The sequence below is a fragment of the Pristiophorus japonicus genome, chromosome 6 (genome assembly GCF_044704955.1).
Source record: "Pristiophorus japonicus isolate sPriJap1 chromosome 6, sPriJap1.hap1, whole genome shotgun sequence".
Taxonomy (NCBI): domain Eukaryota; kingdom Metazoa; phylum Chordata; class Chondrichthyes; family Pristiophoridae; genus Pristiophorus; species Pristiophorus japonicus.
In genome coordinates, this window is record NC_091982.1 from 77,765,309 (window position 1) to 77,792,575 (window position 27,267).

Below are 27,267 nucleotides of genomic sequence, written 5' to 3' on the forward strand. Positions count from 1 at the left end.
GAGGTTTTACTGTGCAGATACTTGTTAAATCACATGATACTTGCTAATTGCACTTGAAAAAGTGATTATGGATAACCCTTACTAACAATTTAACAAGCATGAATTATTAAAAACAAACCTGTGCAACATAAAAACTAAGGGCAGGATTTTAAGGAGGAGGGTAAGTTGGGAGCGGGTCTCCAAGGCGGTCGGGAAACCGGGAAAAAAAATTTAATAAATATATAGCGCTTTTCATGACCACTGGATGTTCCAAAGCGCTTTACAGCCAATGAAGTACTTTTTGAAGTGTGGTCACTGTTGATAGGTAGGGAGGCTGGGTTCCCCGCAGACCCTGCTGACTTTAATGGCAGGGCCTGATTTGCATGCGAGGCCTTGGTTTCCTGTCTGCAGCCAACCAGTTTGAGAGGCTGACTGACTGCGGGTGGGTACACCTGTACCACCAGGCTACAGAGAGGGAGGGAGGGATCGCGTAGGGGCTGGGGGCCAGTCGGCCGCAGTAGCACGAGGGGATGGGGTCCAATGACGATCGAGGGCTGGGAGGAGCATTTTCAGATGATCGCGGGCCAGGAGGAGGGGGGGTGGGGGTGTGATTGGAAATCTCGTGGAGACATCGGAGGCCTGGGGGAGGTTCTCCGATCCAGCGAGTGAGTTAGGCAGGGACCCTCAATCCAGGAGGTAGGTATAAAAGCACTTAGCACCTGGATGTAGTAGTCCCCGCCTTGCTGTAACTGCTGGGTTTCATGAATGGTATAAAATCCGTCCACATGCAGTTAAAAACAAAATGGAGGTTACAGAAGAGGCTTCCAGCCTCATTATATTTAAATTGATGTCCCATCCCGCCCCCACCCCCCTGCCGCCTCTATTCAAACTGGAAGTGGGCGGGTTGGGGGCGGGTTCAGGTCAGGAATCCCATTTTTAACAATTTAACTACCCCCATGCTCCAAATCCACCCAATTTCTGGGTTAAAATTACCCCTTAATTTTCTGAAGGTTTTAGAATTAACAACATAGTTAGGTTTTCTTTTAAAATTAATAACTGATTTTAAACACGTCAGCACTCTACAGTAATACAGAAAAAAAAGACAATAACCACCACTACAGTATAAAAATAATTTTATTATTATATAAGTTCCATTTTACATCCAAGGAAGTCTTTGATTGCATTATCATACAGAGAGATTTATGAATGGAACCTTGGGCAGGTAAAAACTCCTTCCTATAGCCCTTGTTTGCAAAGTGGCAAAACAAACAATAATTTGTTAGGAAGCTGTAAAGGATGAGTCAAGCTGAATATTTTACTGCCCCATAGCTGACAAAGGGACAAGACCTTTCAATCTTGTGGGTATATACATATATCTTCAATACCTTGACAACAAACTAGTACACATATAGGTCTCTGACAATTTTAAGTACAAGACATTTGTAAACAATAATATCTAGTAAAACTACTGTAAATATTATGCATTTCAGCAATATGCACCAAGGTAGTACACAACATGCAAACACTCAAATATAAATACTGTGCATGAAGATAGTCATTGCAGCAACATTATCGTCCTCAGCTTTGGCTAAAATGTACAATGAATTGTGCAAAATAACTCATTTATCAAGTAATGATCGACATTAGTCCATCAGCTACAATTACACTGTCAAATTAAAAGTACCTGATCAACATGACGGAAGCACCTATTTCTGATGTTTAAAAAGAGGCAATGTCCCACTCAAACCTTTCTTGCTGAAAACCTTGGGTGAAGAGCCAAGGCCCATATTGCAAGACAGCAGCAAGGCTGAAAAAAGTAAGGAGAGAAGACAAGCTAAATTGAGTAGTAGCTTTTGGATAACCTAAGCTTGGGTTTTAAAAGCTTGTAGATTGTTGGAAGAAGGGAGGACTAAGTCAATGTAAGGACATACGCAGTTTTGAGGTTCAGGGAAAGATTATTAATAAACTTTGTGATGTTTTTATTTCAACACTGCGAGGGTGCAGGGAGAAAGATGTGTATTAGGAGCATAAAAGGAAAAAAAGAGCAAAGTTCACAGTAGTAGAGGTAAAATATAGAGAGTGACAAGAAAGATTACAGCAAACACTATGGGGGAGAATTTCCACTGGGTTTTCCCAATCTCCCACCATAATTTTGGCGGAATATCAGGAGAAAGTTTAATTGACTGTTTTTGGCCTTTTACAGCATTTTACCAGGAATTCTGCCGATGTTACTGCAGTAGATTGGGAGAACCACGACTGAAATTCTAGGTGTATGCCTTTAATCATAGAAGTTGATGTAAAAAGTAGTAACATCCTGAGTACCTGTTACACAGATATAGTCACTATATCTTTGTACAGAGAGAAAACAATGTGTTAAAAGTTAATTTGGTAGTTGATGGGACATATTTACACTTTACAGATTTTGTACCTCTTTGATACGTTACAGTGACTGCATCTGTGCACTATAACAATGACAAAAGAGTTGGAAGCTATTCAGGTATTGCCAACTATTCAGATCTCCTCGTAAGACAAACTATTGGCAATCTGATTCAAAATAGCTAATAATATATATTATCTCATTCTGTACAGGTTACTATATTTATATCCAAATATTCAAATATAGTAGTAATAAACTTGATTTGGATGATATAACTGGCCTTAAATTAGAGAAAACAGAGCATACTTTGGGAAATGAACTGAGTGTTATGCCTGATTGCATTTCTCCATACTACTGATTATTTGACTTTCTGACATGAATACTCATTAATATATTATTTCTGTTGCTTCAAAGTTGAGCAACAGAAGTAAATACACTGCATACATTATTCACAAGAAAAGATTCTAATATTTACAATGAAAAGATTTCTGCAGGCAAGAACAGTTTATAATTCACTCGCTGTTCATTTGCCCTTGATTGCAAATGACCTTTCCACCATTAATGGCTGTCTTCTTGCGAATTTCCCTTGAAATTCCAGTTGTAAGGATCCTAAATATTTAAAATGTTAGTTTAATTTCTTCTAAGTTCTACATAATAAACATGAAACCTTTTATAGAAATGTTTCTAAATACATAACAAAAAGTAAATGCAAGTATTTATTTAATTGTAATGAGATCAGTACTTTTGAGGTTTCAGTGCCAGTACTATCTCACAGGATGCGATGTCTTTGAGGTTATTTACATAACACTGTTAAATGTTAATATAGTTACAAATATAACAGTTCAAAATGTTTAACCTTTTCCACAGAAAAAAGTGATTAATAAAGGAACACTCCTCAAAGGTTCAGTTACCCTTCCTCCGCTCATCAAGAATCCATTCAGAGACTTGCTCTGATCCAGTCACCATGTGTTGCAGCCATGAGAGCCCTGTTTATTATTGTCAAAGCATAGCAGAGACTTTAAGGAACTCTGGATATTGACATCTGATCAATGACATCAGTGACATTAAGATTATATTTTCTGAACATTGACTATGAATGGTCAGAAAATAGTCAGAAAATAACATTATCAGTATCTGATGTTCAACATATTATTAAACACACTGATATTAATGAATAGTCCTGACTCTATCCTCCATAGCTTGTAAATATTTAAGGTTCTTCAACAAACACTGATAAAACAAGAAAGACAGATAAAACAATCAATGTTTTACACTACCAGGTAATCCAATTGGGTTTAGTTCCCTTACCAGGGTATAACTGAAAAGCTTTCTTACGATGAAAAACTCTGTGGAGTTACATGCTGAAACTTTTAATCAGGAACATTACCAGAAGCTTCTCACTCCAAAGATTTATAAATAGTGACCCACTGACAGCTGCAGCTGTGTTCAGAAGCATATGACTGTGAAGCAGCTACCTGATTGGCTGTTAGTTACACATCACTGGATGACAGTACTCTGCTGGTTCCAGTTACACAGTGCCGCAAATTGCACAGTGGACCAATACAGATAGTGCATAAAGGGCTTGTAATGAACCACAAATCATTTTTGAAAATCATTTTTTTAAATGAATGATCTCTGGCACCTTGTAATTTCTTGTTAAGTAGTTCCTGAGCTGCATGCATTTTGCTTTCACAGAATGGTGCACAAGTGTGAAATATTGATGTCTGCTCCAAATAAGAGAATTATGGAATTTCAATTAAGGATGACGCTAACCCCCAGGAATTCTTCTACAGCGTGAATCCACAACTAATAATGAAGAATGGATTTTGTTTTATTGAATTTTATACTCCCATTTATGAGGGCAGTAGATGGGCTCAAAGTGCTGGTGTTCTATATAAAATAACAGAAGACTTACTGGTGATAACATAAAATTATATTGACAAAAAGTTTCCAGTTCTGTTAAACCAAAATGAGAAAGGGTAAAGTCCTTAAAAGGTAAAGAAAATGCATTTGTTGTGGATTTTCTACCGAATTTAGCGAAAAACAATTGCTGGGTTGCAAGATTGCCTTGATCTCCAATGTTTCATTGAATCTTTCACTTGTCTCATAAATGAATATTTACCATTCATTCCTTCTGGTTAATATTCAAAAAATAGCTTTTGGCAAGGGATAGTTAATTTAAAAGGAAACCCTACTTTTCAAAGTAGAAAATAATTTATCAATTTAAAAATAATCCAAGGCTGCTCTCCACTTATTTTAAAACTGTGAACATCTGTTCCATTCCCATGGAGCAGTATACTGCAGGACTGCACTTAAAGTAGTCTTAAGCCAATTACTCTGTGTATATTTCATTAGATATTCCCCCTTTAAAGACATAACTACTGTGCAAATTATATTATGATGGTCTGTGGTGGCTGTAAGATACAATAAATAAAGTATGCATTATTGACATTTTACTTCAAATCACTTTATCCATCCACAAAGTATCCTCAATTTTTTCTCAGCTTCTTATGATAGGAGGCCCCTCAGAGAGGCTGCATCACATGGTCAGGCCAGCAACAGTCTGGTGAGTTCCGACTTGGCTGCTGATCAAGGAGACTAACCGCTGGATGGTGGTGCTATAATCCTGTTCTCCACTGTGCTGAGCATTGCATGGAATCTTGAATTGTCATTGGAGAGCAGAACACCGGGGCTGTCAAACTCAGCAACCTAATAAATAGAGAAAGTGATTGTTAACACAACGAGCTCTGTTACTGGTTGCTATTTACTGTCATCAGAAATCAGTGCTCCTAATATTGTCAATTGAAAAGAACAATTCTTCCCCCTTTCCCATCCCGCTGCAAGAACTAAAACAAATTATTTTAATTACAGATGTACCTTCTCCTGAATGCACTGCTTCGTTCTGGGGAACGTCTAGACAAATGATGAGAATCTTCCTGTGCCTTGCCCAAGTGGTCATTCTTTATATGTGAGCCTTGGTAGCAAGTATTGATTGGGTATTCGAATGTTAGAGGAGACCTCTTACATTTTTAGGTCTTTTTATCCCTTTTATTCTCGATATTTTTGGTTTCTATATATCCAACTACTCTTGTGAGAAAGTCCAGGGTCAGACTGGCTACCCCAAAAGGAAAAAGTGCGTACCGATAATACAGCACTATGGAACCACTGGGAAACCTCCCAATTTCCCATATGGGCAAACCGCCCCTGGGTACGTCCTCATTCCCTATGTCTTTGAGAGTGTTTAGACTTGTCCTGATATTTGGTAAGTTTAATAGTGTGTTTAGAAACATAGAAAATAGGTGCAGGAGTAGGCCATTCGGCCCTTCGAGCCTGCACCGCCATTCAATAAGATCATGGCTGATCATTCCTTCAGTACCCCTTTCCTGCTTTCTCTCCATACCCCTTGATCCCCTTAACCGTAAGAGCCATATCTAACTCCCTCTTGAATATATCCAGTGAACTGGCATCAACAACTCTCTGTGGCAGGGAATTCCACAGGTTAACAACTCTCTGAGTGAAGACATTTCTCCTCATCTCAGTCCTAAATGGCCTACCCCTTATCCTAAGACTATGTCCCCTGGTTCTGGACTTCCCCAACATCGGGAACATTCTTCCCGCATCTAACCTGTCCAGTCCCGTCAGAATCTTATATGTTTCTATGAGATCCCCTCTCATCCTTCTAAACTCCAGTGAATAAAGGCCCAGTTGATCCAGTCTCTCCTCATATGACAGCCCAGCCATCCCTGGAATCAGTCTAGTGAATCTTCGCTGCACTCCCTCAATAGCAAGAACGTCCTTTCTCAGACGAGGAGACCAAAACTGAACACAATATTCCAGGTGAGGCCTCACTAAGGCCCTGTACAATTGCAGTAAGACCTCCCTGCTTCTATATTCAAATCCCCTAGCTATGAAGGCCAACATACCATTTGCCTTCTTTACCGCCTGCTGTACCTGCGTGCCCATTTTCAGTGACTGATGAACCATGACACCAGGTCTCGTTGCACCTCTCCTTTTCCTAGTCTGCCGCCATTCAGATAATATTCTGCCTTCGTGTTTTTGCCCCCAAAATGGATAACCTCACATTTATCCACATTATACTGCATCTGCCATGCATTTGCCCACTCACCTAACAGGTTAGTGTCATCTGCAAACTTGGAGATATTACACTCAATTCCTTCATGCAAATCGTTAATGTATATTGTAATGAGCTGGGGTCCCAGCACTGAGCCCTGTGGCACTCCACTAGTCACTGCCTGCCATTCTGAAAAGGACCCGTTTATCCCGACTCTCTGCTTCCTGTCTGCCAACCAGTTCCCTATCCATGTCAGTATATTACCCCCAATACCATGTGCTTTGATTTTGCACAACAATCTCTTGTGCGGGACCTTGTCAAAAGCCTTTTGAAAGTCCAGATACACCACATCCGCTGGTTGATGCATTTAGGGGAGCTAGATAAGCACAGAGGGAGAAGGGAATAGAGGATTATGCCAATGAGGAAGAATGGGAGGAGGCTCAAGTGGAGCATAAACGGCAGCATTAACTTGTTGGGTTGAATGGCTTGTTTCTGTGCTGTATATTCTATGTAATTCTATGTCATAGTGCGGGCGGGATAATGAGCAAAATGTACTTCTTTGGATTTGCTATAATATTGATTCTCCTCGTCTTCAAGAAGTGGCAGAATGACAATATACTAGATCTTGTTTTAGACTTTAACTGCCAGTTAATGAATAAATTAATAAATAGCAGAAACATCATGACCCGGATTATTATAAGGTAAATCTGACAGCATCTTCTAGCGCCCACATATGCACAATTAAACGCGGAAAACCGGAAGTTGCTGTCAGAGATACCCTGTTGCTCCACATGGTGTGCTGTTGCAATCCTCACCAATAGACCGACATTGAAATGACTGCAACAGTGTGAACTTGCTGTACTTGCCCACTAGTTCTGACTAAAAATGGCTGAAAAAGTTAGGGCTGGTGCATTTAGGAGTAAGTGAGTTTTGAAACAGTGTAATAAATGATAATTATTTCTGAACAACCTAATAGAAAATAATAGTTTGCAAATCTGCACTAAACTAATTATAATCAATCTCATGTACTGAATAAGTTTTCCTTTTCTCATGAATTACAGGAGTTATCTATTACCTTAACTAATATCTTTTCAAAGTCTCAGAAAGTTTGCTTTGATTAAACTGATTTATTTGAACAGTACAAGCTAATAAATACTCCAAAAACAGTTACATGGACTCTGTTGAATTTAAATAATGGTCTGTTAAATTCAAAAGCAGCCAATAATCAGACACTTATGTGAACAAATGCATAGCATAATTCTGTTTGAATAATTCTGTGCTCCTCCCTCAAGAAAACTGCTTAGAGATAACTGACTCATCTTTGAAACACTGTATTGAGTTAAGCTGTGACATGATTCCTGTGAGTGAAGCTGGTTTTAAACTCTTTCTGTATTGTGAATGAAGTAAAGGAACTAATACCAAGCTAAAACATAGATAAAAATTGTCATTGAGTCACAGGGGCATCATGGTCATTCCATTCCATCTCCTCAAGCGATGTTCACCTGTGCACTTTCAAGTAGGGATCATTTTTATTCAGAGCAGGAACCTTGAGTGTGTTTTTCCCAGCTTTAACCCAGAGAGGCTGAGGCCAATCGCAGCAGGAAACAGAATTTCAAAATCAATCAGGTTTCAGTCTCCAACAACTGATCTAGTTGCAAATGTTAACTCTGACAAGCAAAAATATCTTACTTCCCCTTGGTCCAGCACCATGATCCTGTCACAGTTCAGCACTGTGTGGAGACGATGGGCTATGATCAGCATTGTACAATCGGAAAATGCCTCCTGAATGGTCTTGTGAATCAATACATCAGTATCTGTATCGATGGCAGCTGTGGCTTCATCCAGCAGTAAAATCTACATTGAAAGAATATGTTTCAAAAGTTACAGCACTAAGCTGGAAAGTACCATTTGGTGAAATTCAAAAATACGAACAGATGGAAAAAAAAATGCACACAACTTATGCTCACCATGATCCCCATCTGAACCCCTCCCCCTAACCAGCCAGGCAATTCCCTGGGGGGGAACAAACAAAGAAAATACATTTCTCGGGAATTTTTGGAAACTCAGAAATTCCTCTCCAACACCCCTCCAAAGGTGATCAAACAACTTCCAGGAGACCAGTGACCGGGAGACACATCCACCATAACCATCTATCTTCTACATGTAGTTATGTCAACTGCACTCAGAAACTCATTATCCAGCTCTCTTTTGAATGCTTGTAACAAATCTGAACTACTTGCATGAGTGGGCAGCTTATACGATAGGTATAAAACTCTGTGAAAATAAGTGCTTCCTGACATCTAACCTAGTTCTCTGCTCACATAACTTGTATACATGTTCGCTGGTCCATCCTAACCTATAAAACTTACATGGACCAAATCTAATCATTTCATTATTTTAAAGACATCAATCATATCTGCTCAAAATCTACACTTTTCTAGAGCAAACAGCCCAAGCTCTCTAATCCTATCATAGTAACTAGAAGTCTTTAAACTAGCTATCAATCTAGTTGGCTTTCTCTGAATCTTTTCCAGGACTTCTATATTATCTATGTGAGGGGATCAAAACGTTCTAAATGAAGCCTAACCAAGGGCATGTACAAAGGCAGTATAGTATTTTTTGTTTTCTATTGACCCAACCTAGAAAAACATCCCAACACAATTTGCTTTTGCAGTAGCCTCGTGGCACTGGTTTTGGATCTTCAGAGATTCATGTAATGTGACATACAGCCTGCAGCATGCAACCCGGCATGGTGTATACATGCTTCGCATTTGCCCTATCCATGTGCAGAACATTACATCCACATTTCCCACAAGTCCTCATGGCCCTCTGGCTTCCAACATAACTGAAAAACACTTTTCTATTACTACTGCGGCTATTCATTATCTTCTCCTCCAAAGTCCTTCAGATAGCATCCTTTATTGACACCTATCCCTGTTTTCTCGTGAACTATTTTCTTTAAGCCTGAAAAAAGATTTCTGCTTAAATCTGATTTGCTTTGTACATTTTGGCCTAGTTTTACTGGGTTCAATTTTCCCCAGTGATTTGCGCCATTTTTTTGCAGCAGGTTGCTTTTTCTGGCCTAACTTAAAAATCCCCAGATTCCCCAATTAATTTGCACCAGCGTAACTCATTTAGTTATGTTTTTTTAGGTACGTTTTTTTTTTCTTCAAAAGGGGGCATAACCAGTCACCTACGCCAATTCTGGCCATTTAGGGAACTTTGGCCAGCTGATAGTTACTCAGTTCTGCTTAGACCAGCGTATGTGGCCTCTTGAGAAAACCCTTGCGGAGAGTTAAAGAAATCGGCGTAGATAAGTAAATCAGCGGCCATTCGGCCTGGGCTAGGGGCGGAAAGCGGAGCGGACCGGGAAGGCACGCTCTCAGGACCAGAGAGGCTTGGCGGGTGAGGGAGCAAACTGACCGGCACTCACTCGGGGCCACAGCGGACCGGGATGGCACGCACTCAGGGGCCATAGCGGACCGGGAAGGCACGCACACGGAGACCAGAGCAGCTCGGCAGGGGAGGATTCGCACTGACCGGCACTCACTCGGGGCCATAGTGGGCCGGGGACCGGGACCGACACTCACTCGGGGCCACAGCGGACCAGTAAGGCACCTCACTCGGGGACCAGAGAGGGTCGGAGACAGCCGATCTGAAGGCTTGGTGCGCAGGGAAGGGGGAGAGAGAGAGGTCACAAGATTCAAGGGGGGGGGGGGTGGCGGGGGGAGAGGAGAGGACACAAGGCCTTTGGGTGTAGTCCATCCATACAGAGCTTGGGGAGAGAGAACTGTGAACTTGTGCTGCCTGCTTTCCTGCCGTTTTGAGTTTCTTTGAAAGTTTAACTTTAAGTATGGGGGCAAAACTGACAATGCTATACCCTGTGCGAGCGTTCTGCATCATGGTGCTACGTAGGAGACAATTGATTAGAGCTCATCGCATCAGGAACATCAGAGCCCGTAGGGTGCTGGGCAGGAGGCCTTACCCACCATGGGTATATCGAGACAGGAATTCGTACCTGCACCTGAGTCACGTAGACTGTGTCAGAAGGCTGCGTTTCCGCAGAGAAGTTGTCCGTGAGATCTGTAAGTTGCTGAGACCAGACCTGCAGCCAAGAAGCGTCAGAAGGACCACTTTGTCAGTTGAAGTGAAGGTTACAGCTGCACTTTCATTCTATGCGTCCGGATCATTTCAAGCTACAACTGGAGATGTGTGCGCCATCTCTCGACATGCAATACATGTCTCTATTCGCCAGGTCATGGCTGCACTGTATGCGAGGAGGAATTACTTCATCAAGTTCCCCATGACCACCCTGCTGTGGGCTTCTCAAGGATTGCTGGCTTCCCAAAGGTACAGGGTTGCATTGATTGTACCCACATCGCCTTGCGAGCACCTTTGGAGGATTCCAAGATGTTCAGGGATAGAAAAGGCTTCCACTCATTAATGTGCAGCTCGTGTGTGACGACATGCATCGCATCATGTCAGTCGATGCAAGATACCCTGGCAGCACCCATGATGCATTCATCCTAGGCGACAGTGTTATAGCTGCTATGTTTGAGCAGCAGCCAGAAGGGCAGAGTTGGCTACTGGGAGACAAAGCGTATGGCCTCGCCACCTGGCTCATGACGCCCCGACGCGTAACCCGGACGGAAGCTGACCCTGAATACAACATGTTGCACATTACGACACACAGCATCACAGAGAGGACCATTGGCATCTTGAAACAGTGTTTCCGATGCCTGGACCATTCCGGAGGCTACTTGCAATACTCCCCTAAGATTGTCAGTCAGTTCATTGTTATGTGCTGCATGCTGCATAACTTAGCCATCATGAGGCAGCAGCACCTGGTAGTGGAAGACCCACCTGTGGTGAGAGTGGCTGATGATAATGATGTGGAAGAGCAGGAGGAGGAGGGGGAGAAGGAGGAGGAGGGGGGGAGGAGGAGGAGGAGGATGATGACGAGGATGAGGAAACCATGCAAGTGCCTGAGGCCGGAGCACGACGGCGGAGGTGGGTGGGCCACCGTGCTCCTTTAACGATTGCTCGAGCCTTGCGCCAGCAGCTCATCCGTGAACGCTTTACTGAGGGCTCAGCGACAACTGTTCCACATGGACCATGTTTATTGTTTGGAGCTGTTCCGTAATGTTGTGTTGTGTTAATGGAACATGATTCAGTTTTAATGTAAAATATATTTTATTCAAAAGTTTACAATGTACTTAACTTAACTTTAATAAAATTATTCTTGTATCAAACTTTACTTTAATACGACTCTTTAAGATCACTTAAAAACTTTAAGATCACTTATAAACTTGTAAATTTACGTAACTTACAAAAAACTTTTAATTTGAGAACAGTTACAACAGTAACAACATCAACAACAACAGCAGCAAAGAAAGACTGCACCCATCTCTCCTCCCCCTTAGTGTAAGACCGACCGCCCGCTGCGCTTCATCTTGGACTTTCCACCACCCCTGCCTACAGGCGGTGACGCAGTGATTTTGGGCTTGGTACCAAGCTTATACCTTCTAACATCTCAGGTACTGAGCACCTCTTGGCTGTGGGGGGTGTCAGCGTCAGACAGCAAGTTGGAGGGCCCGGCTTGGGACTCTTCAGAGGCTGGTGTGGGGATTGGAGGGGGAGTGGCAGTTGATTCTGTCAATGGGCGCGGGATGTGGGCGTGTTCCCTTATTACAGCAGCTAACTCACACATGCCGTCCCTCATGCACCCTGACAGTGTCTCAGCGGACTGAAACATTCCCTCCCTGATGGCCTTTGCTACTTCTGACATTCCCTCACTCATTGCCAGTGTCGTGGTTTGCACTACTTCTGACACTCCCTCCCTCATGGCCATTGACGTGGTTTGCACTACTTCTGACATTCCCTCCCTCATGGCCATTGATGTGGTTTGCACCACCTCTGACATTCCCTCTCTCATGGACACTATTCCCTCACTGATGGTCCCGGCGAGTATTGTTACTTCTCCCGACAGTCCCGCTACCTCATCACTCACCCCACTGATGGTGTCCAGGAGTGATCAGGTAAGGTCAATGCTCTCTGCACTAAATGACATCATCTGAACCACATCTGTTACATCCTACATCTCAGGAGAGCATGGTCGAGCACTGCTTCCCCTCACCCTGGGTCTGCCTCGCTGCATCCCACTGGGACCCACAGACTGGGACGATGGGGCCCTGGGTGTGACTTGCTGAACCACACCACTGGGACCCGCAACCTCGGAAGGTGGGAAACCATGGAATGTCCCACCAGCACTCAAACCACTAGTCACGGAAGGGGCTGTCACTGCAATGAGCAGCACCTCCTCCAAAGTCAGTAAAACAGTGGGGTCTTCATCCATCTCCATCCCCTCCCCCTCCCCCCATGTTGGTCTGGAGGGTTGGATTGGAAGATGTTCTCCTCTTCAGGCTCGTCCGCGTCTGAATCTTCTTCTGCATCTTCAGGATTGGCCTCAGGTTCTGCAAAATATAACAGAATAGTCAAATGGTTAGCAGCAGAGGAGGGTGCAGGGTGGGTGGCATGAGTAGGCTCACACAGCGCAGGCCAGGCAGCAGGTTGATTTGAAGAGCCACGATGAATTTTCAGGACTTACCCTCTCCCTCGAGTGTGGGCCCAGCTTGTGCAGTGGTGAGTGTTTTTCTCCAGGCAGGACCCATCAAAGCAACGACCCTCTCTCCCAAGGGTATCAGTGGGTGCAGATTTGCCGGGCCTCCTCCTGTTCGAGTTCTTTCCCTTTCGTTGTGGGCCAATTTCCTCTGCAAAGATGAAAATGCAACTTTTTAAGAGACGATGTCTTTCTGCTGGATGGGACATACACAGCTGGTCACATTTACAATTGCATCGAATAAATGAAAATATTACTTACACTAACTATTTGATCAAGGTCCTGCATTTCTTTTTACACTGGCTTCCACATCTCTTGGTGTTCACCACTGCGCAATAATTTTCTGCAACTTGGTTCCAGCGTTTCTTCATTTCTTCATTTCTTTTGGTGTAACTTTTGTGTGACCTCTGCTGGTATCCAGCTCCTGCCATCTGTTCTCAATCACAGTAACTAGTCTCTCCACTTCATCCAGCAAGAAATTCTTGGTCCTTGGTCCGCATTGCATCTTGTACTGCTGCAGCTGCTCTCAGACACACGCAGCATTTTTTCAAATGCTCTCAGACACACACAGCCCTGCTTCTGCATGCAGCTGTGATTTTTCAACACACAGCATTCCTTCTGGCACACACACACAACTTGCTCTTTAAAAATGGCCGATTGCCAACTCGGAGCTCTACTGCACATGCGCGGCCATTTCCACGACGTCAAGATCGTCAGTTCTTTCCCCCGTGCATGTGCATAAGGCCCAGCTGCTTTTTCCGGCGCAGACAGCAGGCTCCACTGCCCGAGGCGAATGACCATGCTGCGCGGCTCCAGATTACATCACAAACATCGGGGAAAGTTCGGACATGTTTTTCTGGCGCATTTCTGGACCTAAATAAGCAGCACAACTCTGGCAATACGCTAGAAAACGGGCTTAAGGAAAATTCAGACCACTATATGCACTTCTTTTAATTCTAGGGACATATGTGGCTTCCTTTTGTACAAGATTGGTTTTGATGGCATTCTGTTTTTCTACCATGCTGCATAGGAATATAGGAACAGGAGTAGGCCATTCATCCTCTCGAGCTACTTAATGAGATCATGGCTGATCTGCGACCTAACTCCATATACCCTTTGGCCCATATTCCTTAATACCTTTAGTTAACAAAAATCTATCAATCTCAGATTTAAAGTTAACAAATGATCTAGCATCAATTGCCATTTGCGAAAGAGAGTTCCAAACTTCTACCACCCTGTGTGTGTAGAAGTGTTTCCTAATTTCACTCCTGAAAGGTCTGGCTCTAATTTTTAGACTATGCCCTCAAGTCCTAGACTCCCCAACCAGGGGAAATAGTCAATATTTTTTCCAGCAGTGAAAGCTGCTAAAGGATACCTTTGACATTTTTACCTTGCTGTGCTGAAGCAGAGCCCGAGCCACACACAATAGCTGCCTCTCTCCCACAGAAAAATTATCTCCATTTTCCATGACTTCAAAGTCAAGTCTCCCATTCAGTTGTGCTATCTGTGAAATCCATACATCCAAAAATACGATATATTAATAAAATTAATTCAATTGTTCTAGACTTTATCTTTCAAGAACTGAAAATCTATTTTCTTTCTTACCAAAAATATTTTGGTAAACCTTTGATTTCATCAATCTGAGAGATGTTAATTCCAAACAATGGAACACCCTCCCATTTTAGGCATTGATCGTTAGCATCAGGCATTTCCAGGTCAGGGGTAGCACAGGTTAGATGCAGAGTAAAGCTTCCCCTTTTCTGTTCAATAATGTGCTTCATCCCTAAAGAGTACCACCTATTATTCATAATTGTCAGATGGCAATTATAGTTCTGAGCTTATCCTGAGGGCAAACTGAACACAATACAAAGTCCCTTATTGCAGCATGTGACTAATGAATTTGAATGTAACTGAATGAATGTCATTTGTATGGAATAAAACTTACTGATCAACAGCAGTGTATGTTCTATAATTTGTTTTAAATTGTACTTTAGATTTTACAATGAGCTGCCAACGCATAGAATAGGATGTAGCTATTTGCACTAGAAAATACTCTGATAGGCTCTCCATGGTCCCATGACCTGATTGCTTATTGGATTCCTTGGAGGATAAGCCACACCCAGAAGTTTCTCTGGAATGTGTAATTGGAATCGCCCAGCCCAAGTTCTGAGTGACTTTGCAAAGTGTAATTTGAGCCATTCTGATTTCAGATCCCAGACAGGATAGAGCTCCCCCATACCAGCACAAGATCCTGATAACCTCAGCCCAAGTTCCTGACTCCCCTCAGCCAAAGTTCCTTACCCGCCCGCCCAGCCCAAGTCCCTGACTCCCCTCAGCCAAAGTTCCTTACCCAACCCCCCAGCCCAAGTACCTGCCCCATCCCAGCCCAAGTTCCTGACCTTACCCCACTCCCCCCCCCCCCCACTACACCCCGCCATGGATGGGGCATTATGTGTGGGTCACAGATTGTTAACAGGTTTATTGGGTATGAAGTGGGTGGGTGTCGTGATTTCCAGATTTTATCCTCTCCAATGATGTCCCTTGTCACACACGCACCGAGCTTTCCGAGAAATCAGGTGCGGGTGTACAGGGAGGGTGGAAGAATGTGATCCATCTTCCCAGAGTTCCCTCTCTCCCCTCCAATCCAATCTCCTGCCACCCCTCTCTCTCCCCCAGTCTCTCTCTCTTTCTCTCTCTCTCTCCCCAGTCTCTCTCTTTCTCTCCAGTCTCTCCACCACGATCTCTCTCTCTCTCCCCAGTCTCTCTTACCAGACTTGTTCACTCTCCCCCCTTCCAGTCTCTCTCTCGCTCTCTCTTCCCCAGTCTCTCTCACTCTCCTTCCAGTCCCTCTTCTCCCCAGACTCTCTCTTTCTCTCCAGTCTCTCCACCACTATCTCTCTCTCTCCCCAGTCTCTCTTACCAGTCTCGTTCATTCTCCCCCCTTCCAGTCTCTCTCTCTCTCTCTCTTCCCCAATTCTCTCTCACTCTCCTTCCAGTCTCTCTCCCTCTTCTCCCCAGACTCTCTCTTTCTCTCTCCCACCAGTCTCTCTCACTCTCTCCCCCCCCCAGTCTCTTTCACTCTCCCCCCCACCGCCCCCACAGTCGCTCTCTCTCCCCCAGTCTCTCTCTCTCTCCCCAGTCTCTCTCTCTTCCCCCCCCCCTCAGTTTCTTTCTCTCTCTCCCCCAACCTCCCCTCTCTCCCCCCCCTCAGTTTCTTTCTCTCTCTCCCCCAACCTCCCCTCTCTCCCCCCCCCCCCCCCCACAGTTTCTCTCTCTCTCTTTTCCACTACTTCCAAAGTTTTCTCTCCCACAGAAGGCTGTGAAAATGTTCCAAATAATCAATAAACGAAAAGCAAGTCCAGTGGCAGTTCCATGCGGTTCATGGCCCCATTTCCAACTTCCGGCTTCCTTGTACATTGCACTGCGCATGCACGACTTAATCGAGGGCCCATGCTCAAAAAGGGGGTGAAGTCCAATGCGTGCATGTGCAGAAGGACGCAGAAAAACTTAGTGCAAATCGTCACTCTGCATAGAATTACACAGTATGCCATTGTTTGAAGGTGAGTTCAAAGCATTCATTCAGTTATGTCAGAGAATAACCAATAACTCATTATCACTGAAGAATTTCTAAGATTTTTTTCTCTGGGCTGTGTTTGGCTCCAGACCAAACAAATGGGGTTCAGAATTGTCTCTGATAATGGATCCTTTGTATAATAGATGTGATTTCAGTGCAGCTTTCAGTGACCTAATTTCCACGTCATTGTACAGTCCTGTTCTCACTAAATGATAGGATTGTAACAATCTCTGGATAAGAAAATGGAAAGTAATACACTCTTGCAGCAAGATGTGCTCTTTTGGAGTTGGGAAAGCTTCAGAAGAGTGCATCTTTCTGCAATAAGGAAACCCAGTCAATTAGTGGAATACAATTGGAAAACCTCACTAATCAATGGAATAAAATGGGAAACCCTGCCATTTGAATGAATAAACGAGGCAAAGTCCAGCTTATCAAGGGAGTCAACCACATTTTTAAAATTCTATTTCTAATGGAATTAAATCACAACAGTGACATCACAGAGGAGAGTCATCCAAGTCTTCTGAACTCCCAAAACTACAAAATATTCCCTCAAATATTTGGCTGTTCGTTTGCTCCGTTTAAATATAACTTGTCACAAGGTAGTAGTGTTATATGATGAGTCTGTCATTTGAGTTGTCCTGACAGTCTCACTGTAGTCTTTTTAAAAAGAAATTACACCTCTTTGAAGCACCCAGGGGCATTTTTCTATGTTAAAGGTGCTCTATAAATGCTTCTTGTTGTTTTTATACGAATCAATTAAAAAATAACAACACTAATGACACGTATGCTGCTCTGTGATATGACAAGGCAGCCTTGTGATCTCACAAAGTTATAATAATGGTTATGGCATCAGAGGAGATTCAATATTATAGATAAATGAAACCTACCAGATACATGTGATACAATCAAAATTTATGTTCCTTGCCACATATTTAACTAGTACTTACACTTTCTTTCATGTGAGCCCTTCCTAATGCATCCCAAATTTGAACATCAGTGTATTGATTATAGGGGTCAAGGTTTGACCTGAAAATAAACACAGAATCATACGTTTCCATAATGTGTCTTCAGAGTTAATATAGCTGTGATACTGCCCCAAGGATCCAGGCTTCAGCTATATGAAGGTTTTTCTCACATATACTATCATCTACACTCCCCGATGTATTATTCCCAAAATACCAGATTGCTAGCATCCTTAATTTCATCAGATACATACCTTACAGTCCCAACAAAGAGCATGGGTTCCTGTGGGATAATGGACAGCTTCCTTCGCAGGTCATCTAATCCAATGTCACTAATCTTCACACCATCTATTGTAATAGAGCCACTGCAAATTTCTACCAGTCTGAACAATGTCACTCCCAGGGATGATTTCCCTGTGCATAAAATATGACAGAGTAAATTAATATTTGGTTAGTATTCACTTTCTTCCCTCAAGTTTCTTTCCATTCATAAAATGACTCAATCATCACAGAATCTCCTCCAGCTAAATGGGTGAGGCAGTAATGACTAAGTGGGAAGTATGAGGGCATTCATCTGCATGAACATTTTCGTGTCCTTCTGCGCATGCCTGTGATTGAGCCCGCCCCTTTTTGCGCATGCGCACCCATCCCCTTCTGTGCATGTGCGCTGTCACCGAGGCCGCGCATGCGCAGTGCCCCACAATTGCAACTGCAGTGCAGCATGGGCCACGCTTTGTTCAGCTCCCGTGGGAGAAAGTCTGTCACTGGGTCCGTGTTGGCCCAGGGGAGAAGAGAGGATCGAAAGGGGAGTTAGAGGGAATCAGAGAGTGAGAGAGGGAGAAAGAGAGAGGAATTTGCAAAGAGAGAGGGGAGAGAGAGGGAGGAGGGAAAGAGAAGGATGGGGTGATGGGGAGAGAGAGGAAAGAGATGGGGAGAGAGAGGGGAAGAGAGAGGGTGAGAGAGAAGGGGAAAGAGAGAGGGGAAAAGAGAGAGGGGGAAAGAGAGAGGGGGAAAGAGAGGGAGGGGGAAAGAGAGAGGGGGAAGAGAGAGAGGAGGAAGAGAGAGAGGGGGAAGAGAGAGAGGGGGAAGAGAGAGAGGGGGAAGAGAGAGAGGGGGACAGAGAGGGGAGAAGGTCAGGAACTCGAGGGGGGGGGGCAGTGGGGTGGGGTAAAGAACATGGAGAGCACAGTGGGGTTGGGGGAAGATCGTGACCCAGGTTTAAAGCGGGAGGATGAGAGTGAGAACATGATCCAGATGGTAAGATGGATCACGATTTCCCAACGCCCACCCGCTTTACTCTTGCACCACATTCTCCCTCTCCTCCCCCTAGACCTGGTTGATTGGTTGATTTCTCAGAAAGCTCAGGGCATGTGTGATAAGTGACATCATTGGACTGGATGAAATCGGAAGCCATGATGCTGTCACTATTCACTTCATATCTAATAAACCTGTTAACAATCACACAATGCCCCATCTATGCGGGCGGTGGGGAAGGGAGGGGGGGTGGGGAAAGGAGGGGGGGCGGGGGGAGAAGGTCAGAAACTTGAGCAGGGGGAGGTCAGGAACTTGGGCAGGGGGAGATCAGGAACATGTTTGTGGGTGCGAGAAGGTACCAACACCGCCTGTTTGACCATCTGTAGGATCACCTCGATTAACCTCCAGTAAGACTCAATCCATTCGTTACTCTCTGTGAAGCACGTTAGGATGTTTTTCTACAGGAAAGTGTTGTGTAAATGCTGGTTCTTTGTAAAGCGATACAAAGGACATTCATTCAGAGGGTTACATTGTAAAGAAATATAAACATTATATGAAGTGTGGGCTCTGCCATCTTCTCATTTGTTACAGGCCTGGCCATAGACCTCCTTACAGCAAAACACCAAAATAAATAGGGACACCCTCAGCCTGCTCCAATATATAAACCTAGCATTTTCTCAAACTGTTGGCAGTGATCATCTGTGTGTTTTAGTAAACTGTCCTCACATCAACCTAAATTACATTTCCCATCTTTCAACATAAAACTTTGTTTTTTTTCTCTTCAAACACTGGAAATTATGAATGAGGGTGTAAATCCATTTTTCAACTGAAGAATAAGAAGTCTGAAGTTTGATTGCTTGAGCGATTGGCACTATTGTGACACAGTGACAAGCTGCGATCCAATTAACGAATCTATTGGTGATGTGAGTCACTATTGTCACTCACAGACTGAATACTTTCACTTCCAGTCATTCCGTTCCAAACTAATTATAATGAGATGTTGATACCAATACAAGGCAGAAAATCTCTGACATTTTTTGCATGTGCATTACCTTTAATTAAAAAAATTGTGCTGTTTATCATGTGGAGAGTGATTTAATTTAGAGGGATCATACATACACACATAACATTTTTTTCAATGCGGTGAGGGTTTGTGCCATCCTTTCAGGCAGTGAGTTCCAGATCCCCACCACCCTCTGGGTGAAAAAAAATCCTCTCAAATCCCCTCTAAACCTCCTAACTACTACTAACTACTACAACTTCCAGCGCGAGACGTTCCAAGTTTGCAATGATTTCGTGGTGGGTGACTGGGTGACGTCATCAAAACCCAGGTCACCGTTTGGAGCGTGGGCAGGAACATCGGCAGGGCCCAGGTACAGCGGAGGAGCGGGAGGGTCGGGGTGGATGAGCGGCGAGAGATCGTGGCGGAGGTGCAGCGAATGTTTGTGGCAGAGGAGCGGCGAGAGATTGTGGCGGATGAGGGTATGGGGTCCAGAAAAGCCGAGGACCATGGGGCAGCACGGGCCTGTCCACACTGCGATATGTGTGCGCACTGGGTCCGTGCAGCAGAGCAGGTCTCCAGTCATCCTGGTTAACCCTTGCCACTGGATAAAGACCTAGCTCTGTCAAGCCTGTGTGGTGGCTGATGTACAATGGCCACCACACGTTAAAAATATCCATGCACAGGCATCTTCCAACCCTTCAATTGGAGTTCAGGGCTGTAATATCGGTCCTTCATTGAAACATCTGTGAACTCATCCCTTTTGGTGTGGAAGCAAGTCATCCTCATTCGAGGGATCGTCTATGATGATGACCTGTAAGGGTGAGCCCTGTCCTTTGTCAGTGAGCTCTGATCTGTCTGGAGTTGGCAGTCAGAATGGCTCAAATTACACTTTGCAAAGTAACTGATTATGTAGGCAGGGAGGGTCTAATTACACATTCCAGAGAAACTGCGGCACCGGAGGGACTGGAGTGCATCATCACGCCCGGCAACCAAATTTTAATTTGATTTTACGTTTTAAAGTTAATTTGTTTTAATTGCCGGTGCTTTTAGTGTCCCCTTCCCTTTTATAGGAGGCACTGGGGAAAAATTGTGATTTTAGTGCCCAAAAAAAAAACAAAAAAAAACACAAAAAAAAACAAAAAAAAAAGGGGGGAAAAAAAAGGGCCTTGTAAATGTCTGGAGTGTCACCCAGGTCGGGTGGCACCGTTTAATGTTTTATGTTTTGCAGGTGAACTCCAAAAAGAGTTTCCAGAGAAACTGCTGGGTGTGTCTTGTTCTCGAAGGGGACCAATCAGAAATCAGGATCTATCATCAAAGGAGACCAATCAGAGCTTTTGGTGTTGCGAATAAACACGTCCATTAATTTCCTCCTCTCCACCCACATGATATATTTCTAGATGGAAAATCATTCTAACAGAAAATGGCTAAAACCTACGTACTTAATTGAGTAACAGGCAGTCCTGCGACTCAATCTCGTAACCTTCTGGTTGGGCATCATGTCTTGAAGCACTAGAGCTATTTCCCTAAATGGTTTAGTTATTTAAGGTACTTTTAAACCAATGAGAAAGTGGCTTACAAACTTTTTAATGGCATCACAACATTAAGATTCTCGGACAGCTCAGGGTGTCAGACACACCAGGAGATTCTTCTTTTTATGTACCAATTCATAATGACAAATTTCAGGAAATAAGGTCCTGACTATTTGTAGAGCAAAACTGCTCATTTAATAACAAAGATAATAGTGGAGAAACATAGTCTACCAAGATTTCACAATAACCATCCTTACATACAGCTTTGATAGCAGAAACTTAAAAAAACTTCAGTCTCATCCTTTAGTAAAAATTAAAACTGTAATCTGAATTATTAACTGCACATTGTGTCAATTCGGAGAAACAAAGGGTCCTTTATTAGAACCCGGTGATTTAAGATTCAATATCCTGATTCCAGGTTAACTGTCAGAATGATGTCACTTGCTGCTCCTCTACTTTCTCTTCAGATCATATAAATATTTTGCCTTTAACTAAAGATTTCCGTGGAGAGGAACACTCGGAGTTTGAATTAATTTTTTGTGGCCCTGCTTTTGTAGGGCTGTCTTATTATTGAAAAAAAGATTGATCTTTAGTTCTTGAATGTGTAGTAAGTGTGGCTTTGTGAAGTTGTAATTATTATTTTGAGAGATCGTGGCAGAGGTGCGGCAGATGTTTTTGTGGCGGAGGAGCAGCGAGAGATCGTGGGCGGAGGTGTGACAAGTGAGGGTATGGGGCCCAGAAGTGCCGAGGGCCCAGGGGCAGCACGGGCCAGCCCACACTGCGATATGTGTGCACACTGGGTCCGTGCAGCAGAGCAGGTCTCCAGCCGTCCTGGTTAACCCTTGCCACAGGATAAAATCCATGCACAGGCATCTCCCGCCCCTTCAATTGAAGTTCATGATTAGAATATCGGGTCCTTCATTGAAACATCTGTGAACTCATGTGGAAGCAAGTCATCCTCATTTGAGGGACCGCCTATGATTATGACTCGTGTTGAATCTACTCCTCTTATTTCAAAGTTGCTTAATTCAAAGATTAAGACGGAGAAAGATAAATTAAACTTTTTAGCACTAAATTCTTACTTTGTTGTGTTTACATTGCCTCATTCAACGAATTGAATAATTCAAATTAGTAGCGCAAAAATATTATCAAGTGTGGACTGTATATTAAATGATGTCATGAGTTGAATAGACAATATAAACAGCAGGATCCTAAGATCCATCCCATTACATTATCAGTGGAGCAGCAACATGCCTGGGGGTATGGGGGAGGGGAGGGGAGGGGTGGGGGTGATCAAAGGCCTCAGGGTGGGGGTCTCTGATCACGGGGGGGTGGGTTTGGTAGGGACCCTGGATTCAGGAGGTAAATGTATAGGCATTTAGCTCTTGCATCCAGCAGTCCTTGCCTTGCGTTAGCTGATGGGTTTCACGAAGTGTGCAATTCCCTACCAGCTAAAGTTAAATACAAAATTGAGGTTAAAGCAGAGGCTTTCAACCTCATTATATTTAAATAGACAACCAGCCTCCTGGCAGCAGATTGTCTCCCAGCCCCCCGTCAGGCCTCCGATAAAACCGGAAGTGGGTGGGTTTAGGTCAGGATTAAGATTTTTAACACTTTAACTACCGCCACAACCCCAACCCACCCTTTTTTTAAGGTTAAAATTCCACCCATCCCCCATTATTTCATATAAGTAACACCATTTGAAAATGCTTAACAACCTCTTCAATTAATTTCAATATTTTTCAAAAATAATTTATAAATAACATAATAGAACAGATATACCTGATCCTGTTCTTCCCACAATTCCAATCTTTTCCCTAGGTTTGATGATAAATGTAACTTTCTTTAGCACAAGTGGTAGGTTGTCACGGTAACACATTTCCACTTCATCAAACTGGATTTGGCCTTCCTGAGGCCAATCAGGGGGAGGTGTTGTCTCTGGAATATGGAATGGTGCTTCTGATTCCAAATTCTAAAAGTGATACAGAACATAAAAGGTAACAATACCAAATTGTAACAGTAATATGTCAGTCAAACAATAAAGGGGTTACTGATAAAAGATGGTTGGGGCAGGCATCTTGTGTAGAATCCTCTTTTCATTAACACGTTTTCTTCCTGTGATATCATGCTCACAGGGTGTCTCTGATCAGCAGCTTATAGGTACAAAACGAAAAACAAGGCAAGACAAGGAGGCACTGTATAATCTTACAATATAAATTCCCTATCATGATTGGATTGTGTCGCAGTTCAGTAGAAAGCAATTCAATGTTAAATTATTCAATGATGAATCACTTCTTACAAACTTCTGAGTGGGGTGTGTAGATTATTCTGTATGAAAGGAAACCCTAAGATTTGATCATGAGGTAAAATACTTAGGAAGTGTGGTTATTATTTAATGATTTTAATATATTAAGGTGGCAAGTAATGGACAGGATAAACAGGGTAAGAGACAGACAACATCATAATGCTTAAAGGATACTATTAACAATAACTTGTATTTATATAGTGCCTTTAACATAGTGAAACGTCCCAAGGTGCTTCACAGGAGTATTATGAGACAAAACATTTAACACCGAGTTACATAAGCAAAAATTAGGGCAGTTGACCAAAAGAAGTCATAGAGGTAGGTATTAAGGAGCATCTTGAAGGAGGTAGAGAGACAGAGAGGTTTACATAGGGACATCCAAAGCCTAGACAACAGAAGGCACGGGCACCAATGGTTGAGCGATTATAATCAGGGATGTTCAAGTGGACAGAATTAGAGGAGCGCAGACATCTTGGGGGGGTTGTGGGGCTGAAGGACATTACAGAGATAGGAATGGGCGAGGCCATGGAGAGATTATAAAAAAAAGTATGAGAATTTTGAAATTAAGGAGTTGCTTAACCGGGAGCCAATGAAGGTCAGCGAACACAGAGGTGATGAGTGAGCAGGACTTGGTGCGAGTTAGGACATGGGCAGCCGAGTTTTGGATCACCTCTATTTTACGTAGGGTAGAATGTGGGAAGCCAGCCAGGATTGTGTTGGAATAGTCAAGTCTCGAGGTAACAGAGGAATGGGTGAGGGCTTCAGAAAAGCTGAGGCAAGGGTGGAGAAGTGCGATGCTACGGAGCTGGAAATAGGCAGTCTTAGTTATGCTGTGGATATGTGGTCGATTGCTCATTTCAGCGTCAAATATGACACCAAGGTGGTAAACAGTGTGGTTCAGCCTCAGAAAGAAGTTGGGGAGAGGGATGGAGTCAATGGCTAGGGAAAGGAGTTTGTGACGGGGACCGAAAACAATAGCTTCGGTCATCCCAATAGTTAATTGGAGAAAATTTCTGCTCATCCAGAACTGGATGTCGGACAAGCAGTCTGACAATTTAGATACTGTGGAGGGGTCGAGAAGTGGTAGTGATGTAGTGTTGGGTGTTATCAGCATGCATGTGGAAGCTAATGCTGTGTTTTCGGATGATGTCGACAAGGGGCAACAAGTAGATGAGAAATAGGAGGGGGCCAAGGATAGATCTTTGGGAGACACCAGAGGTAACAATGTAGGGGCAGGAAGAGAAGTCGTTGCAGGTGATTTTCTGGCTATGATTAGATAGATAAGAATGGAACCAGGCCAGTGCAGTCCCTCCCACCCAGCTCGATGACAGTGGAGAGGTGTTGGAGAAGGATAGAGTGGTCAACCATGTCAAAGGCTGCAGACAAGTCAAGAAGGACGAGGAGGGATAGTTTGCCTTTGTCACAGTCACAAAGGATGTCATTTGTGACCTTGATGAGAGCCACTTCGGTACTTTTAGCATTGGGCCAAGAGCTGAATCCGTGGCCCTTCCGGTGCACACCCATAATTCAGCCAGGAATGCACTGTAAGATACCGGGAGTTAGACCAAGATCTGATATTCCAGTTTTTGGCCTTGTGTCGGGGATTCAGCATGCCTTCTAAGTGGTGGAGCCGCCACTCATCTCCGAATTGTGTTTGTAGTGTCCACCAGGAGGTCCAGGCTGCACTATATGGAAGACCAAAGCCACAGTGTAAGTCAGTGTGTGTAAAGACCTAAATGAAAAGTGACGACAGGCAAACAGCTGCAGCACTGGCAAAGAGGAAAGCATAATGGCAACATCTTGTAGTGTCTATAGCCAACCTGATAATGAAGAATGACTGATTGTGCCATTAGGTCAGGATTCATAGTTTTTAATAAAACTCTTTCATTCACACAATCCCACATCTTAGATCCATGTGGTTTTGATAGAACAGATATGGAACAGAGCTACAGCAGCATGTATCGGGGGGAAAAAAAGGTTATTTGATTTTGAAACTTACCACTGTGGGACACAAACACAGCTAAATACGTCACACACAAGTATTTATCTAACAATAATATTTCCATTTGAAGTAAGTTTTACAAGTAAGATTTTACCTGTAAATTACTGGAAACAGTGCAAGTATGATCTGAGCTGCAATCAGAACTACAAAACTCACCGTTATGTAATGTCTGATCCTTTCTACAGACGTGAATCTGGCTTCCGATTCTGATGCTAAGCGGACCGTAAACTGAAAGAGTCCTGTCAGCTGATTGATAAAAACAAGGGGAAAAGAGGATGTTCTTATGAGAAAAAATAAATTGTCAGTACATAATTCTACATTTTGTTAGCTAAAAGACACAGAACTAATTTAGTCAGAGATATCAGGTAGCACTTTGTGGAAGTAAAAATTTAGATCTAAAAAAATTGAATGAAAAAGCATTTTGGTTAGTACAGAGGCACCTTACTCCAACATATTATTCTGTGACATTCTTAAGGCAGAGATCTGTGCCCTCAGTCCCTCACGTGATAAGTTCCCGAATTCAGCAGTGGCCAGGGAAAGCATGCTTCTTTTTGTATTGAGAAAGTGAGGTGAAAGGCCCATGGTTCAGGACATTATTAAGGTTGATAAGCAAGAGGGAAAAATGATAAATCAAGCAGTAATGGTTAGATGACACTAAGTTTGGATTTTAAAAGCCCGTAGATTGTAGGAGGAAGAGAAGTCTGAAGGAGATAAGCAGTTCTATAGATTTATGTTCCTGGGAAAGAATGAGTTTGAGTGGAAGACTGTACGATGAGTCTCTCGGGTCAATTTTAACTTGGGGGCAGAAATTGGGGGTGCGGGAAATGAAGCGAGCGCCGATTCATCTGATCGCCTGGTCTTAAAGGCATGGCAACTCAAGTTTCCGCATGCGCAGTTGCAGCTCCACAAGGTCTTCAGAACATGAAAATTAAGGAGCAAGGAGGATGCCAGCTATCTCCCGCTTCTCACCCACCGCCCTTGATGCCTTGCTGGAGGCAGTGGAGAGTCGTTGGAGTGCCCTCCAGCCTGAAGACGGATGACTGCCAGCACCTCGCGATTTGACAAGGATCTGGAGGGAGGTGGCTGAGCATGTTACAGCCCAGAGCGCCAACAACAGCGACCCAATGTCACAATACATTCAATGGCCTTACTATGGTAGTCAGGGCGAGTACCGTTTCCATTCACCTTCCAGTACCTTCATGTGAACCTCAGTCTATCCCGCAATGTAAAGACTTTGCATTGCCTACCCCTTCTCTATGTCCATCAGGCCATGCTCCTCCTTGCTGAAGCCAGCCTGAGACCTCTCCATCGCCTCACCAAACATGCCCTGCCCATCCAAGCATCTCTCAACTTCGAGCTTCAGGGACCCATCGAGCCCATCCTTGGTCGATTACAACGGATGCTGGACAGCAAAGTGACCATGAGGTCAAAGACATGATGGCCCAGGCCATGGCTGACGTGGCAGTAGCCAGTGAACGGCAGGCCGAGACCACGCAACACCTGCATTCTGCCATGTCATCAGTGCGTGCTGGCATAGAAACATAGAAAATAGGTGCAGTAGTAGGCCATTCAGCCCTTCGAGCCTGCACCA

The 27,267-nt window shown here is 43.6% G+C and overlaps 1 protein-coding gene and 1 non-coding gene across 4 annotated transcripts in view; one reads left to right on the forward strand and one right to left on the reverse strand.

Moving 5' to 3' along the window:
- LOC139265700 (ATP-binding cassette sub-family C member 5-like) overlaps positions 1-27,267 on the reverse strand; it is a 315,900-nt gene that overhangs the window by 39,669 nt on the left and 248,964 nt on the right. For 2 of the 3 annotated variants that reach the window (XR_011593604.1, XR_011593603.1), the window contains exons 25-31: positions 25,833-25,922; positions 23,152-23,341; positions 17,838-17,997; positions 17,569-17,647; positions 14,438-14,551; positions 8,118-8,282; positions 1,664-5,065 (exon numbers count right to left, since the gene is read on the reverse strand). Coding sequence is in view for 1 of the 3 variants with exons in the window: in XM_070882951.1 (XP_070739052.1) it covers positions 4,955-5,065; positions 8,118-8,282; positions 14,438-14,551; positions 17,569-17,647; positions 17,838-17,997; positions 23,152-23,341; positions 25,833-25,922 (909 nt within the window). In the remaining 2 variants the exon portion in view is untranslated. Of the gene's footprint in view, positions 1-1,095; positions 5,066-8,117; positions 8,283-14,437; positions 14,552-17,568; positions 17,648-17,837; positions 17,998-23,151; positions 23,342-25,832; positions 25,923-27,267 lie in introns of those variants that run through there. The other variant, XM_070882951.1, reaches the window with a different exon arrangement.
- LOC139266470 (U5 spliceosomal RNA) lies at positions 21,818-21,930 on the forward strand. The gene has a single exon (XR_011593715.1). It is a non-coding gene; the product is annotated as a U5 spliceosomal RNA (small nuclear RNA).